We start from the raw sequence: 17,811 nt of genomic DNA, 5'->3' as shown, positions 1-17,811 counted from the left end.
GTAATGGGACACATACTCATTCACCGTTTGAGGGTTGATTAAGGGTTGATCCTGTTTTTGTTGGGATAACTGTCTCTACTGTCCAGGAAAGAAGGTTTTATTTTAGTTTGATAATAATAGTATGTGTCACATTAGTCCTTAATTGTACAAAGAGAGGTGAATGTAGAACAAAAATGTATATTGATTGTATTGTTAACTAGAAAAGCAACATCATTGAAACCACCTAGCAACTTCCCACCAACCCCATATCAACCACTTTGCAACAGTTTCACCCTACTGACAATGTAGCAACAGTCTAACAGCTGCCACTATGCATTTCCTACAGGCATTGTATTGGCTAAGCTGTAGCTATGTGGTCACTAGAGTCAAGTGGATTTTGCTAAGAGGTTGCTATGGTGTTGTTAGGTGGCTGCTAGTGGTTGGTTGGGTTGGTTACTAGTGTATTTGTATCACTGGGACAGAAAAGGAGACACACAGACATTTGCACACCATTAACCACTATAGGAAAGCATTGATTTGTGGAAACTAAAAGTCCAATTAAATTTTAATGAACCAATAGAAATTCTCAAAAATTACTTAGTTACTTTATGTTGTCGTCCATTGAAAGCTAAATAAAAAGGCTTTTTTACCTTCTCCTGTAAAGTTGCCATGTTAGAGAAAGTAGATTGTTTTATAAAAGTGATGTTAAATTACATAACACTGAATGAAGGATAAGTAAATGTTAAAAATAGTGAAAAAAAAACCCAACAACAAGCGACGAGCCAACCAGAGCAGAGCAAGGATTGATGTATTCTGTGTACATTGAGTTACTTTAAGTTGGACCCATTGCTGACACAGATATACAGCAAACAGCTTGTCCCTGTGTAGAAGTATTGTCAATAGAATAGGCCTTTTGGGAGCAGATAACCATGAATCTATTGGCACCATGTCTAATGCCAGCATGGGCTAGAGGGCTATAACCCCCCTCAGCACTGAGCAGTAGAACAGTGGAAGTGTGTTCTCTGGAATGATGATGGTTCTCCATCCAGTACTTTTGGGAAGTCGCTCTGGATAAGAGCGTCAGCTAAATGCCATAAATGTAAATGTAAATGTAAATGTAAATGTGATGATCATCCAACATTCATTGACGAGACACAGGAAAGCATTCGGTGCAAGACTCAATCCACCGAAATGCACTACAGAGTGCCACAGGAGCTCCCTCAGGTTCATCTGTGCAATACTTCAGTTATACTGTTCATATGTCCAATTATAATAGTAGTGTAATTCAGTTTAATATGTGTGCAATAACTCTGTTGCAATAATTTTCCATTATTATCACAGTTATTACCACTATGCCACTTTACTAAAAAGTATATAATTTATATATATTTACATTTCAAGTTTTTCTCATTTTTCTCTCTTTGTTCTAAATGTACTTTATTTATTTTATAGAGTGTTTATTTTTACACAAATGGTTGACTTTCATTGAAAGTTAAAAGGTTTTTAACCTCCTCCTGTTGCCATTTCCAGCTGTGAGATACTTGGTTGTTGACAGTGACGCTATAATAATAATAATAATAATAATAATAATAATAATAATAATAATAATAACAATAATAATAATCATCATAATAATAATAATAATAACAATAATAATAATAAAATGTAAAAAAAATGTTACAAATAATAATAATAAAAACGAAAACCAACGAGCGACGAGCCAATCAGAGCAGAGCACGGAGTGACGTAATTTTCAGGCGTCACCACGTTGTTGTGGAGTGCGGTTAGCTTGTAGCTGGAAAGCGAATAAAACAGCGGGATAAACTTTAGTATTTTACAAAATTAATACAGCGGGTAGCCTTGAGATATGAGTTATGAATCGCGGAGTGTTTTATGTTTATTTTAAAGTTAGAAATTAGAAGTAGTGTCTTAGCGTGGACTAAGCGGGGTTAGCCGATGCTATCAGGCTAACCGGTGTGAGTGTGTTGGGGCTGTTGCTGTGCTGCCCCGAGCCGGGGGTAGTTTATCTGTACAGGTGCTGCGTGTCTGTATCTGCTCGGTCTCTGTATCTGCTGTGGTCTGCTGTGGTTGGGGGAACTTCCAGTTTGACGTTAGCTAGTTCTTCATTAGGAGCATCTCTCCAGGATGAAGTGCCACTACGAGGTGCTGGGGGTCCAGAGGGACGCCACAGATGACGATGTGAAAAAAGCCTACAGGAAACTGGCCCTCAAATGGCACCCAGGTAGGTAATATCAATAAGACAGCATGTCAACAAACAACAGAAATCACAGCTGAGATTAGGAGAGCTTGGTAACAAAAGTGACCATTTAAAAGCACATAGGTCTAGTTACACATGCTCACAGGGTGTTGTGCTGTACAGAGGTACATTATTTAAACCCACTTGAACCCTATATCTCAGTTTGAATATTATGTAAACAATATTTATGCATATACATAATGTCCAAATGTTTGTGACACCCATTCTAGTCAGTGCATTATGTTACTTCTGTTCCTACACCCATTGCTGATGCACACCCACAGCTTGTCTAGTCCCTGTAGAGAAGTATTGCTTATAGAATAGGACCCTCTGGAGAAGATAAACATGAACCTATTGCTCCATGCCTAATGCCAGGCGTTGGCTAGAGGGGTATAAAGCCCCCCAGCATTGAGCTGTGGAGCAGTGGAACTGTGTTCCCTGGAATGATGGATGGTGCTCCATCCAAAGCTTTTGGGGGGAGTTTGGGATGAGGTGGGGTGGTGATCATCCAACATCCTGACTTCTCTAACGCTTTTGTTGCTGAATGCAATCACATCTTTATAGCAGTGTTCCAGAAATGAGTAGAAAGCCTTCCCTGGACAGTAGATACAGTTACTCCAACAAAAGTGGGATACATTATACCCTTGATTTCAGACGAAATGATGAGTCAGTAGGTGTCCCAATACTTTTATAGCTAAAGTGCTGAGCTGGAGTGAATAACAGTACGTAACAGAATAAGTACCTTTATTGTCATTATACTTGTAAAGTACAGTACGATTGGAGCACAGTGTCAGCCATGCTTCAGCTCCCATGGAGCAAAGAGGGTTAAGGGTCTTGCACAAGGGTCTAACAGTATTGAACACACAACCCAGTGCTCTTACCCCTGAGCCACCAGTGCCACATTCATTCAGATGTTGAGTGCTAAAATTCTTTCTTAAAAGCTTGCCATAAATAATCAATAAATGCATTTTTGTTTCCAGATAAGAACCTGGAGAACGCAGAGGAAGCTGCAGAGCAGTTCAAACTGATTCAGGCGGCTTATGATGTAATTAGTGACCCACAGGAGAGAGCCTGGTAAGCACTGCTTTAGCTGTGATGTTCGACTGTTAACAATTAAGTTTAAATAAGTTAATTGATAAACAGAAATGGTATGATTGAACAGGACCCTCTGAAGAAGATAAACATTAACCTATTGGCATCATGCCTAATGCCAGGCGTGGGCTAGAGGGGCATAAAGGGTGACTGTGTTCTCTGGAATGATGGATTGTGCTCCATCCAATACATTTGGGATGAGTTGGGTCTGTAAACTTGAGTTAATGTGGCCTCTCCTCCTGCTACAGGTACGATAACCACCGTGAGGCGCTGCTGAAGGGTGGAGTAGATGGAGAGTACCAGGATGACAGTATTGATCTCTTGCAGTACTTCACTGTAACCTGTTACTCGGGTTACGGAGACGATGAGAAGGTGAGTGAGTGAATGAGGGACGAGAAGAAAAGAGTATTTGCTTATCTGTAAGTGTAGAAAACAATTCTTTCACTCTAGTCGTGTTTAACTTCACAGGTTCTAAAGGAAGATGCAATAAAAAATATATAAAATACAATTGATTATACACTTTTATATTTTTTGCTTTTAAATTAATCTCAAATCAGAATCCCAGAAATTCCAGAAATGCTAATAACATTTACTCCCAAACATCACTGCAAACATACACTACAGTATTGGATTCTTAATCATTGAATTTAGGCGTTTTATTCAGTCCCACTACCACAGGTGTAAAAGAACAAGCACCTAGCCATGCAGTCTTCCTTTACACACATTAGTGAAAGAATAGGTGGCTTTTAGGAGCTCACTAAAATCCAGCGTGGTTCTGTATGTAATAGGAGCCACTGCTGCAACAAGAAGTCATCTGGTGAAATTTCATCCCTCCTAGATCTTCCACCATCAGCTGTGAGTGGTAGTATTGAACAGTGGAAGTGTTTAGGAACTACAGCAACTTAAAGTTACAGAACGGGGTCTCCAACACTAACTGCAGAGTGACAAACCTGCTGTTAGAGCTGCGAAGGGAGAACAGCTCCATATTTAAAATGGGATGTCATAAAAGGTACTGTAGGTGTAATGTGTAGGTGTCCCAATAATTCTGTACTTATAATGTGGTTATTTCAGAGCTATGATTTGTGTGTTTTGGTAATAGATGGATGAAATAGATGGATGTGGTTGCTGTGGCGCAACAGATAACACCACTAGCTGTCAGTGAGCTACCACACCATGTAGGAGACTGGGGTTCGATTCCCAGTCTGGGTGACTATGCTGCGCTATACCAATAAGAGTCCTTGGGCAAGACTCCTAACACTACATTGGCCCAACGCTGTAATACGTGTGACCTTGTAAGTCGCTCTGGATAAGAGCGTCAGCTAAATGCCATAAATGTAAATGTAAATGTAAAACAGAATAGGAATGAAAACAATTGCTGTTCCACTCTTGGCCACTAGATATCAGTATAAGCCTGTGCTTGCCTGGCACATCATCTTCAGCCAAGGCAGCTTTGCTCTCCCTTGTAAATAAGTTGTCGTTATTTGTTTTTATTTAGCTTTTATTATTATTAATACTACAACTAATTAAATTAATAATATTAATAATAATAATAATAATAAACAACACTGTGGCAAAAAACCCACATGTTTCTAATGTAATTTACTTCAAATATAGTCTGAATGTGAATTTGCTTTTTTAGTTTTGACTCTTTAACTACAAAGATAATGTAGCTTAAACTAAATACCACCTGCATGCCTAAATCACCACACACGTTCCTCAAACCACACAGTTGTTAGGGGAAGCTTAAATACCCTGGTTTGTGTTTTTGCGGACACTTCGACATGCTGTTTTTTTTGTGAACGAGGACAAAAAAAGCACATAATGTGGCTAAAACAGTAGAAGCAGCCTTTTTGAACGCTGAATTTTGTCTGTATGTCTTTTTAACATGTTTTGAGACGAGTGTGATTTTTTTTTTTTTAAGCTTGCACAAAGCTATACACCTTCAATACTTTGCCATACCTCATAGCTCCAATGTAATATCACTATCACAACATATTTCTTGACTGTTTAACTGCATTTAGGGTAAAGAGGGAAACTAAGTTAAATGTCCCTTTCACATATGTTAGCTAAATAATGTCTGTACGGGCTTTTATGTTATGGTATAATAAGTATATCCTTCTCTGTAGGGGTTCTACACTGTATACAGGAACCTTTTCGAGTCCATTGCAAAGGAAGAACTGGAGCACACTAAGGAGGAAGATGATGAATGTGAAGACTTCCCCACCTTTGGAGACTCTGAGAGTGACTATGATACGGTAATAAGTCACCAAAGATCACAACTGAAGAGTAGAAGGGTGTTGTGGATTCTACTGAATACTGCCTGTCTGATACTCTCCCCTCTTTTAGGTTGTGCATCTGTTCTATGGCTGCTGGCAGAGTTTCTGCACAAGGAAAAGTTTTGCATGGAAGGAAGAGTATGACACCCGGCAGGCCTCCAACCGCTGGGAGAGAAGAGCCATGGAAAAGGAGAACAAGAAGACCCGAGACAAGGCCAGGAAAGAGCGCAGTGAGCTGGTGCGCCAACTTGTGGCCTTCGTCCGCAAGCGCGACAAACGTGTGCAGGCCCACAAAAAGCTGGTGGAGGAGCAGAACGCAGAAAAAGCCAAAAGGGTGGAGGAGATGAGGAGGAAACAGAAACTAGAACAGGCCAAGTGAGTTCTCATACAGTCTCTGTTTCCCTGTTTGGATAAACATTTAGTGGGGCATAAACTTACTGTTTTTGGCCAAGCAAAATACTACAGTATTACAGTGCAATTATTTCTGGCCATGTTTGATAGATGGTGCCATATTTTAGGAGTGTAACAATGTCATTACCCCCTCTAGCATGTTCAGATTCTGCTTTATTTGTAGATTATGCAACAACTGAAAACAGACAAGGTGGTTTATTAAGATTTTGTTCAACATGTAACAAATATATTATCATGGGAAATGTTTATTGCAACATCCCTAAATGCTGGAGGTGATATGCAGAAATTTGATATCACAGTACTTCTTAGAAATTGCTGTGGGTGGATGAAGGTTAGCATTAGACCTATTATTTTATTGATAAATTAACCTAAATTAATTTTTCAAACCTTTTTTTATTATTATTATTTTTAAACAAATGACCAGTTTATTGATTATTCGAAAAGTTTTTGTGTCCTTTAACCATAATAATGGAGCGGGGGGGGGGGGGGGGGGGGGGGGGGGGGGGGGGGCTGGGTAGCTCTATTTCTCTTAATATTAATATTTCAATAGTTTTTCAAATAATCATATAAACACATAGTATCAGGATGTCAGCAGGTAACCTCTTATGTTGCAGCAACTCTTTACTACTAAAAGTAATAATAGTATAGTATAATAAATAATTAATAGTAATATTTTTGTATTGTCATAAATTATATTATTAATATTATCCATTTTAATTTATTTATTTATTTATTTATTTAATTTTATTTGGAGGATTTACAGGCTGCAGCAACAGGTGGTAATTTTATTGTAAAAAACAAACAAAACAAAACTGAAAAACAGTGTTGGGTAATGCATGGTAAAATGTTACCTTACCCTAACAGCAGCGGTGCATAAATGACTTTTAACATCGGGACACAGCATTTATGGCACTGTTATGCTGACGTCTTAAGACAGCAATTGACAAAGATAAGGCTTACTGAGCCCCACATACTTCCACGCTATACATTTCCATGGGTTTTTTAGCTGCAGCTTGCTCTCTAGAGAAACCCAAACCACACAAGTCTATACTTTGCTTACAACATTAGTGAATGCACTAATGATTGTGCCCTATTTTTAGCACACTATTTAGTGTGGTAGTGTACAGTTTGTGACACAGCCCCTTTTTTTTTTTTAGTAGGTCCGGCCATCTTTGCGACACATTGATGCATGTTATGCAAAACAACGTATTTCCGTTATCGTTAATGATGATTACGCTGACAAGTCGCTCTAGCTCTAGCTATGATATGATATTATCCAGACCTAGACCCAACCTTGTCTTTTGCAGCTGCTGCTAGTGTCACGTCATCTCAACACGCTTGAGGGAGAATGTTAACAGCAAATCCTGTTACGGCATTACACTCCATCCTACCCACTCGGAGAGCAAGGCCAACTTTGCCTACTGGGACTCCTGCCAATGAATGGCTGCAGCATCACTTTCCAGATGATGGCTGTGCCACTTAGGAGCCAGGACAAACTGTGTGACAATAAACTGAATTAACCTGAAGTAATTATGCTCACCTTGTAGTGAAACTTGCAGTTGGCCCGTGTTCTAGACATGCTGATAATCTCTGCAATATACTGGAAAACCAAATCTTCTCATATTGTGATGTAATTTAATCATGATAATGATGAGGATAGTAACATTGCTCAGCTCTAATATAGAGATGCTCTACTGTGGGTTCTGCTTCTCAGACTGGCAGAGAATTATAAGGAGCAGAGTTGGGCAGCCATGTCTGAACTGGAAAAAGAGCTGCAGCAGATGGAGGCTCAGTACGGACAGCAGTTTGGAGACGCTTCGGACACTGAGGAGGAGCTTGACGACACACAGGACAGAGTAGACGCAGGTGAGGAAGTAGAGAATGCACACATACAGTCCTTTATGGTTATAATGACATGAAAATCACTGATTACATTTTGTTAAATTATTTCTGAATTAATTTGTAGCTCACTGAGACTAAAATCCTGTTAAAAGTGCAGGCTTGAAACATTCAGTCCAAATTGTCTCAATAACTGTAGAATTACACAGACATGAGTTTGGTAATGTAATTTGAGCAGGTTATATTCTGCAAATGGAAAAAGCTCTGTAAAGTTTATAGCTTACAGTTTAGGTAGTAAATAATACTGCAGTAGGCCTGTTTGCACTCAGTCAGTCAAAGTGGAGCCTTGGCCTGTTTCCCACTGCACAAACGAAGGCCAAGACTCTCGACCATGTGCCACTGCTCACATCCGCTCTTAAGTGGGGCTTAGTAGAGGCAGTTAAAGGATTATTTTGGATGAAAGGTTAATTTGATCATATTTTGTTTCCGCCGTACCCTAAATCATACAATCCATGCTGTTAACCATGTTGTTAAATAATCTAGACGTGCTCATTTGGTCTTACGTTGACATACACTATATAGACAAATGTCTCTACCGTCTGGCGAAGAAGGCTTGTCTCTAGTCTCCTAGACTCTGGATCATTTCATTCAGCGACAAGAGCGTTAGTGTGATCAGGATGTTGGATGATGATCACCACCCCAACCCATCCCGAACTCCCCAACCCATCCCAAACTCCCCAACCCATCCCAGATGTATGAAATGGAGCACCATCATTTCAGAGAACACAGTTCCCTCTGCTCCACAGCTCAGTGCTGGGGGGCTTTAGTACCCCTCTAGCCTACAACTAGCATTAGCCCTGGTGCCATGGGGGTTCATGTTTATCAGCTCCTGAAAGTCCTATTCTATTGGCAGTACTTCTCTACAGGCACTTGACAAGCTCTATGCATTTGCACATCGATGTCAGCAATGGGTCTAATTGGCACAGTTGCTGGGCATGGCAGAACAAGACGAATGAATGTCAAGCTATGCGGATGGTCCAGTGCGACAGTGCCTGTCCACACCAGGTATAAACCAGCCTTAAGCCCCATGTAGATCTACTGGTTACTGTTAATGTTGCCATAAAAGCTTGAACATTAAAAATGTTTATTAAATGTTTCTGAATAGTACTAATAATAACAAAAAATGAATGAAACAAGCTAACACAAGATGAATTAAAAATGTCATTGAAAATAGCTAAATAACGAATTACCGTGCTGTTTGGCCATTTCCTTGTGTTCAGGGAGTTAAAAACGGTCTTACCCTGTTTGTATAATCACAAAAGCATTGTTTTGAGATAATATTTGAGGCAAGTCAAATTCTATGGACAAGCCACAAAGTATTTCCATGAAAAATTCTGGGAAAATTAAATCACGGAAAGTCATATGCTAAAGTCGAGACCAAATACAAACAACAGATGAACATGAGGAAGTGTGGTCCATCTGAAATATGACCAACGCGCACACCTGTACTTGTGTACGTAGCAAGTGACTTGGTTTTCAGTAAGTCCATAAAAACTCACACACCCAGTGATATGGCACAGGTATGTGTACTTCACCCAGCCAGTCGATTCAACTGTGGTGCAACAGTGGATGTTGTGAAATTTAAATAATCGTGCTATCGCTTATGATTATTATTCCCGATTGTGTTCATTAATTAAATAGTCCATTATATTTTTGTTCTTTTTATACCTTAAAGGCAAATTTAAGTATTATTTAAATGTCTAATGATGAAAATTGAAATAATGCTATAAAGCTTTATTTTGGTTTTCAGTCCACATTTTAGAGTTTCCACAGCTCTGTAAAATGTAAAACTGCTGTTAGTCTACAAACTACTAATGTGCACATCACAAGTAATTTGCTCAAAAGTCTTAAATGTTTAGCAAAAACAAACATATTTTGAGTAATAAAACAGAATTTACGCAATGCAAAACGTTTCATATTAATATTAATCTTAAATACGTAAAAAAAACAGAACTGTGGCCTGATTTTCTAGTAACAAAATGTTTCTTTCAAAATAACGTTTGTAGAAGAAAAATAAAGTTCATATTTGAATGTATATTAATCTAATTCAAATCTAATTCTTACACATCGTAATTGTATATAATGATATAAAATCCTTTATGGCATTTCTGTAGGTGCATTCATCATGAAGTGTGAAGAATAATTGGTGTTTATACTAAAGTATGCACGTTCATTTTATATATTAACTAAGGTGGGGGTGGGTGTGTGTTTTTATATATATATATATATATATATATATATATATATATATATATATATATATATTTCGTATGTGTGTGCTTAAATATAAAAAGATTTCTTTTAAAAAGATATTAAATCACACAACATAACACATTACATTATATAATGTAAATATGTTTGTATACATATAGAAACATTATAGTTATTCTACATATTGTGTTTTTTACTTTTTTGTTCTTGTTTAAAATTACTATTTTAAACCTCCTCAGTGGTTTGTAAGGGGTGGGGCAAGGTGGGTGTGAGGCCTTGATGGGAAATTTTAACCCCCATCTCCAAACTCTGTTTGTATCAAAACAATAAAATCAATAACAAAAACAAAAAGAAGTGAAAACACAAAATACTTCCCCTGCAAAAATAGCTGAAAGCATACACAATGCATGTGCTTTTTTTTATTTATTTATTTTTGGTGTTTTTTGACAAAACATGTGCCAGCGGCATTTGTTGAATGTCTGCAGGCTTTATTGAGTTTGCACAGCTGTGTGCGCATCAGATCTGTTTTGGCTTTAATGAATAGTCCTCTGGCCCCCGCTTGATTAAGGGGAAATGGTTAAGTGCCTGATTAGGGTTTAGCAGATGAGTGGCAAGAGCTCTGCTCCTAATCATTTTCTGGAACCATCTACAAAAGGTTTAACGCAAATGTAAAGAACCATTTTAAGGCAAATACTTCTTTTGAGATGTTTATTTTGGTGCAATTTCTGAATTATTTAAATTAAATTTAAATTTCAATTTCAATTATTAACAAAATAGTATACAGTAGAATATTAAATTTATGAAATTAAATCAGATTCCAATCAGTAAAATCATAGATAATCTTTTTTTTTATAATAGCATTATATACAAGTGCTTTTTATGATCTCATTACATGCGAGTGCCCAGTATATTACGAGTACTTTAATAAACAGGTGTTTCCAGCTTAAGATGAATCTATCACGTGTTTTAACGCCCATAGTATTGAGCTCTTGTAACTTTGAGAAGGCTGTGCAGTTTTGTCTGTATTCCATGAATTTCCGAGGAGAACACCAGTTCCCGTGATCGTGGAATCTGGGAATTTTAAATGCTACAGTTGAGATGGCACACAAACAACAGGTGGACATGGCGTGTGTGTTTGTTTTCACATCTCACACTGACCCCATCACGCCAACACTGACCAGGCCTGCGGTTACCACACACAAACACGGTCGTGCACAAGCGTGAGGTGTGTGAGGCTTAGGTGCAGATGTTTTGTTTGTCGCCTGAGGGTCTAACTGATGTGCTAATTCCTCCCCTTATACACATCTGAAAGGCTGTGTGTGAGTGATTTAAAATAGATTTGTGGTACGACTGCTTTGAAAGATTTTAAGTACAGAAAATGTTGCTAATTATGTCCATTGATTGTCACAAATGACATTCTTCAGTTCACAGTATGTCCAAATGTTTGTTGACGCCCCATCTAATTAATGCATTTAACTGCTTTTGCACACATTGCTGATCCAGATCTGCAGATGCACACACACAGCTTGTCTGGTCCCTGTAGAGATGTACTGCAGATAGAATAGACTCTCTGAAGCAGATAAACATGAACCTATTGGCACCATACTGCCTAGTGCCAGGTGTGGGCTAGAGGGGTATCAAGCCCCCTCAGAATTAAGCTGTAGAACAGTGGAAGAACTCTGTTCTCTGGAATGATGGATGATGCCCCATCCAATACTTTTGGGATGAGTTGGGGAGTTCGGGATGAGGTGGTTTGGTGATCATGCAACTTCCTGATCTCACTAAAGATTAATGCAATCAAATCCTCACAGCAATGCTCCAAAGTCTAGTAAAAAAGCCTTCCCTGGACAGTAGAGATAGTCACTCCAACAAAAGCAAGATCAACTTTATTATTATTATTATTTTAATAAATAAAACCATATAAAGAAGTAAAGCTGTCTTTTTCATGTAAATATGAACAGCATGTGGCTGCCAACTCAGTCTATGTATGTAGGTTGGTGAAAGAACATATTTCATTTTAATTTCTTTAATGATTTATTAGATTTGTATTATTTTAAAGCTTTGACCAAACATTTTATTATTGTTCATGTTCCTTGGACCTTGTTTTCTCTCAAAACTGAATCTTTAAATTGTTTATCTCTCTATGTATGAAGGGTGCAATACAAACAAATGTTTAATATTTTAATATACAACTAGGTACTATAAACCAAGTTCAGTCATTCAGTAATAAATCTATGCATGTGTGTTTCATGGCAGATGCTGTGGATGGTGCTGATGATGTTGATGAGTTTTATGATGACCTTTACTGTCCTGCCTGTGACAAGTCCTTCAAGTCTGACAAAGCGTGAGTAACTTAATGCGCATACACATAAACACACACACACACACACACACACAATTGGTTATATTTTTTAAACTTCTCAGAATACGAAGGATGATATCAGGCAGTGTTAATATGTTTTTTATGTTTGTTTTTTGAGTACAGGGAGAGGGAGATACAAAACAAGGTCTTGTAATGAATATATGTTGTATCTGGGACCAAATACATCTGGTTTAGAGTAATGTACCATTTATGTCTGTAAGATACAGTAAAATACAATATTTAGCACAGTAGCTCTTTAAACATACTGTTCTGATAAATGTACCATCAAATATCAGTTAAAAATATTGGTCAGCTCTATTCATCAATTCAGTCTGATTGCCATATAGAGACAGACAGACAGAGATATTTTGTGAAACCGTTGTCTGTCAATACCGATTCTATTCAGATCTTCATCCCTAATAATACTTGACCCAAGTCGGTTGGATAGTATAGTGGAAAACACTGGGACACCTACATTTATTTATCTATATATTTATTTATTTATTTAATTATTTATTTAAAAATATATAAAATAAACTTTACACATACATGTATCTGTAACAAAATCTTACATTATAGTGCCAGGCTTTGGCATGGCATTGTACAATTCAGTCACTGGCATCAAGCAAGACCACCCCAGGATAAACTCCATATGGCTGTTTCTCTTTTCTCAGCATGAAGAATCACGAGAAGTCCAAGAAGCACAGGGAGATGGTGGCGTTGCTACGACAACAACTGGAGGAGGAAGACGAGTGTCTGACTTCAGCAGAGAAAGATGGAGAGGAGGAGGAGGCTGGGGAAGAAGATGAAGAGGAGGAGAGAGACGATGCCCCGAGACAGAAGTATGTTCTCCACCAAGGTCTTTTGAAGCAGGGTCATTACACTGTAGGACTTTCACGATACTAACAGAATAACACATTACAGTTATATCACTATATACTGCTGTATGCAGTGTCTTTAGAACTTGATATATGTCGGTTAATGATTACTGTGTTACTGTGCGACCCTGTTGTTTTATCTATAAGTCGATCAAACAATTTATTGACTGAATGGTGCTGAGTTGTAGGGTATTTTTGTGTGGCATTATGGTGCTTTCTGTACATGACTTTCTGCTTTCTGTGCTTTTCATGGGCAGAATAATAGGATTAGAATACTTTCTGTATGACTTCTATATGCATATGTATTAGATTTAGGTGATTTAGATTTACCTCCAACAGTATTGTCAGTAGTCATTGCACTGTTGCCTTTAGATTGACTGAAACTGCTGTGCAGTAATGGTACAAAAGTTAGACACTACCCTCCTTTTTGCCCTTACAGTGTTACGGCTTCCGTTCCATTCTTTTTACGAGACTAGTGTTTTTTTTTTGTTAGTTTTTTTCCCCCACACCTCCAAAGTTCAGTCTTAGAAGTTGCTGCATGTATGACTTTCCATATACTTTCTGTGGCCCACATAATACTGACCAGCATTATGCTTTCTTTCAAACATCACTGATTCACACTGTCAGCCGTGACCCTGCCTCTTATATGTAGCACATTTCTGTGAATTCAACCCTTTGCTCAATGGCATTAAAGCTAAGGTCGGTTGTGTAAGTGTTTTAACACATTGTGAAGCCATCACAGTTCATTCACGCTTGTCACTTTTTAAAGCATTTTACCTTTGACCATGGTCTTGCATAGTTCCAGAGATGCAATTTCTCATGCAATTTGCAGGTGATTAGCGGAACTGGGGCTAATTCTGCTTCTCGGACAGCGCGGCAAGTCTGTGTAATTGCGCGTGAGTTCAGTTAATGTCTGCTCAGACGTTGACCAGTCTCTGCTGTATTAGCTGTAAGTGAAGCATATACAGCTGTTAACAGACAGTTTCTCAGTAGTGTCCACTAATATTGTGAGAAGTCATTGGAGCATTGCTTTGATTGATTAATTGATTAAACCTGAAGCACTTCTGTGAGGTAATGTAGGGTACAGTAATGTGCATAAGGTAGAGACTGCCATTATTTTTTTTCATACGTCCTTTTATTAGTATTTATGGTGCTGTAGCTCCATTTTTCTCTGCAGAAATTTCCAGAAATTTTTATGCCTCAAAATTCAGGCCTAGAAGTTTGACAGTTTATTGCTTCTGACCATCTGAGCCATCTGAAACACATTCAAGGATGCTGATGTCTGCACTCTGAGGTGGTCAGTCCTTTGTACTATGAGCAGCAGCAGCTTCTTTGTTTTTTTATTTGGCTGTTTGCTTTTCTCAGTAAGAGCTTCTTGATCAGCTCCACATCAGTTGACCTCGCAAAGTGGAAGAATGGAACATTTGTGGATGTTTTCAGATCTGGCACCAATACGATGATGCATTTTCTCATCTCCCTCAAAGATAAATGCTTTAAGTGCTGTTTATCTGATGGGGGCAATTTTGGTGGTCTACCAGGTCTTGTGCAGTTGTTAAGTGACTCATTTTCTCTGGATCCTTTTATCCTGTTTTTAAATTTTCCTTTGATTCTCTGCTTTCTTCCGCAAATAGATTATATTCTGCCTATGATTGTGCTGATAAATAGAGCTTGTTTAGGGCTTAATGGAAATAATAAAAAAAGCCCTACTCATAGACTGTATGTTCATAAACAACAATACCAGTTTTTAAGTAAAAAGTATTAGGGAGTGCACAAATAATGAACATGATTCGTCACTGACCCCAGATACAGTTCATCAAACAACTTTTTAATTAAAATTGTTTTTGTAGCTTTTAATAGTTTGGAAGCAAATAATTGATTCTTGCCATGTATATACCAAGATGACATCGGTGACAGTCTAGTGTTTGCTAGCAGCATCATCCTAACATCTCCCGTTGTACCTGAAGGTGCAAAGAAAGAATGTCTTTATTGTCAGCATTTTTTATTATTAGAAATATATTCATTTAAACCCTAATTTGGTACTGAACTGGGACGAACTGGAATTGCAGTCACTCTAATTTAGCTCATTGACTGTGTTTTGATCTCAGGTTGTCCAAGAAACAGAAGAAGAAAAAGCGGCAGCAGAAAAACACAAACGTAAGTTTCTTTTACAGACTTTATCATCAGGACTGTGACTGTAAACAGTTCCATGACCATCAGTCTCTTAACCTGAGGCTGAAAGTGTTTTTAGTGGCTTGTTGTTGGTCAAGCTTTGCATGCTTATGGGTTGTTTTCCACTGGTTATTAAATATTCTTAATAAGGAGGGTAGCAGTTAAGTGCAATCCATCAGTCTGAAGTTAAACTGTATAGATTTTGGTACAGAAATACTGCAGTATGATGCTTATTATTATGAATATTGAAAATGAAAACAGTTAACATTGTGTTATTAATTTAACATGTCTTCTATAACTGGATAATATCCGGACCTACTTTGACCAGATTCTGTTTACACTTGAGTACTTTAGAGCATTGGTGTGAAGATTTGATTGCATTCAGTGATGACCGTTAGTGAGGGCCGAATGTTGTATGTTTACCACCCTGCCTCAGTCCATAAGTGTTGGATGCAGCACCACCATCATTGCGGAGAACACAATTGCACTGCTCCACAGCTCAATGGCCATGGCTGGCATTAGGCATGGTGCCAGTAGGTTCATGTTCATCTGATCTGGAGAGTCCTGTTCTATATACTGATCTACTGGGACTATAGACGCTGTTTGTGTGCACTTGCACATCTGTGTCAGCAATGGGTGCAACTTCAAGTAGCTGAATGCATTTAATAGAAGTGGTGTTCACAAACATTTGAACATATAGTGTACATAATACAAACCGTAGGGTAGTACACTTTTAAACTGAACCCTGTTTTCCACTACAGAAATAAACTACAGCATGCACACACACAAGCACACAGCAAGGTAAACAGAGAGAGTAAGAGAGAGAAGCCACGGGGGAAGATCCACGCTAATAATTACTCCTTTTTTTTTTTTTTTTTTTTTTTATTTTAAATCCATGCTAATCTGACCTACATGTTCCACAGAATGCTCCAGAAGAGCCAAAGGCTGAGAGTCCAGTCCCGGATTCCACAGAAGGCGTTACTCCACCAACCCAAACGGGCAGTAATGAGGACATCCCAGCCTCTGAGGACCTCACAGAGGAAGTGAAAAAGGATGGCCTCGAACCCAACAAAGGGTGGGACCCTCAGTGTTATTCATAATTCCACACTGTTACACTTCATTACTCTTTAGTTGTCATTTTGTTCATTGTTTTGTTGTAATGATTTATTGAATGTATTTTCTTTTAAAGCTCTTCAAAGACGAAAGGAAAAAAAGGTGGAAAAGACTCAAAAAAGAACAGCAAACCTCAGGGAGGTGGGGAAGTACTCCAAGAGGTATGAATTTGTATGCATATATATTTGCATTATAGCTGAGCTGTGTGGACAAAATTCCGTATTGTGGTTATATTGTAACTGATGTTACTAGCAATATTTAAAATGTCAGCGAGCCTATCATATAGGAGGTAAGTGAAGGAGTATTCGCACAGTATTTGGCAGGTGGTTTTAATGTTATAATTGACTGATTGTTGTATATTGTATGCTGTTGTCTCTTATCTATGTGCAGAAGGAGCTGAACCTGCGCTGTGTGACTTGCCATTATGAATTCACCTCCAGAAACAAACTGTTTGACCACCTGAAGACCACAGGCCATGCCACCGCCGTGCAGTCCAGTGCTGCCGCAAACACGACAAAGAGTAAGAAAGAGAAGCGGAAGAACAGATGACCAAAGCTGTGGCCAGCAGTTAATTCTACGCTCATTAATAACAATAAAGACTAAATCAATGGAGACGCTTTTTGCAGAAACCCTCAGACACGCAGTGCTGTGAAAGTGTCTGTATGTGGACAGTTTTGCCATTCTGAATACATTGGTGTGTGCACATAGTTTCTACACATTTACAGTAGATATTCCACAGCATGCTCATTCTGCTATAAATTGCCAAAGGTTTGCAGAAAAAAATCAGAGTTTCAGCTACATCGAACATTTTTTGAGCCGAAGACGGTCTCTCCATGAGAGTTTTCTTCTAGGAATGCGATGTGGAATAAACATGTTCTCACTCCTTCTTGTTCTGTTGGAAAAGTGGAGAATAAATGTGTCTTTGCTGCTGCTGTTGGTGTCTGACACAACAGCTACTCCACACTGAGTCAGTTCTCATTTAATTTTCCTAGAAAGTTAACTTGCCCTGTCTGGACAAAAGTATTGGGACACCTGCTCCTTTATGGTTTCTTCTGAAATCAAGGCTAAGTTCACTTACAAGGCTATCCTAGAAAGTTCACTTACACTATTACACTTAGATTTTGTGGCATCGCTGTGAGGATTTGATTGCATTCAGTGACGACC

The 17,811-nt window shown here is 38.4% G+C and overlaps 1 protein-coding gene across 1 annotated transcript; it reads left to right on the top strand.

Annotated features, from left to right (window-relative positions):
* Positions 1 to 1,747: 1,747 nt before the first annotated feature.
* On the top strand, positions 1,748 to 17,608 carry dnajc21 (DnaJ heat shock protein family (Hsp40) member C21). The gene is made up of 12 exons (XM_072661738.1): positions 1,748 to 2,221; positions 3,217 to 3,310; positions 3,577 to 3,700; positions 5,455 to 5,583; positions 5,675 to 5,979; positions 7,730 to 7,881; positions 12,382 to 12,469; positions 13,162 to 13,329; positions 15,471 to 15,519; positions 16,458 to 16,609; positions 16,724 to 16,808; positions 17,038 to 17,608. Exons 1-12 carry the CDS (start codon positions 2,125 to 2,127, stop codon positions 17,194 to 17,196), a joined length of 1,602 nt encoding a protein of 533 aa, XP_072517839.1. The 5' UTR covers positions 1,748 to 2,124; the 3' UTR covers positions 17,197 to 17,608.
* The last annotated feature ends 203 nt before the right edge of the window (positions 17,609 to 17,811 follow it).

This window comes from Salminus brasiliensis, chromosome 18, assembly GCF_030463535.1.
Source record: "Salminus brasiliensis chromosome 18, fSalBra1.hap2, whole genome shotgun sequence".
Classification (NCBI taxonomy): domain Eukaryota; kingdom Metazoa; phylum Chordata; class Actinopteri; order Characiformes; family Bryconidae; genus Salminus; species Salminus brasiliensis.
Note: the sequence above shows the minus strand (reverse complement) of the source record. Positions and strands in the feature narration are given on the sequence as shown.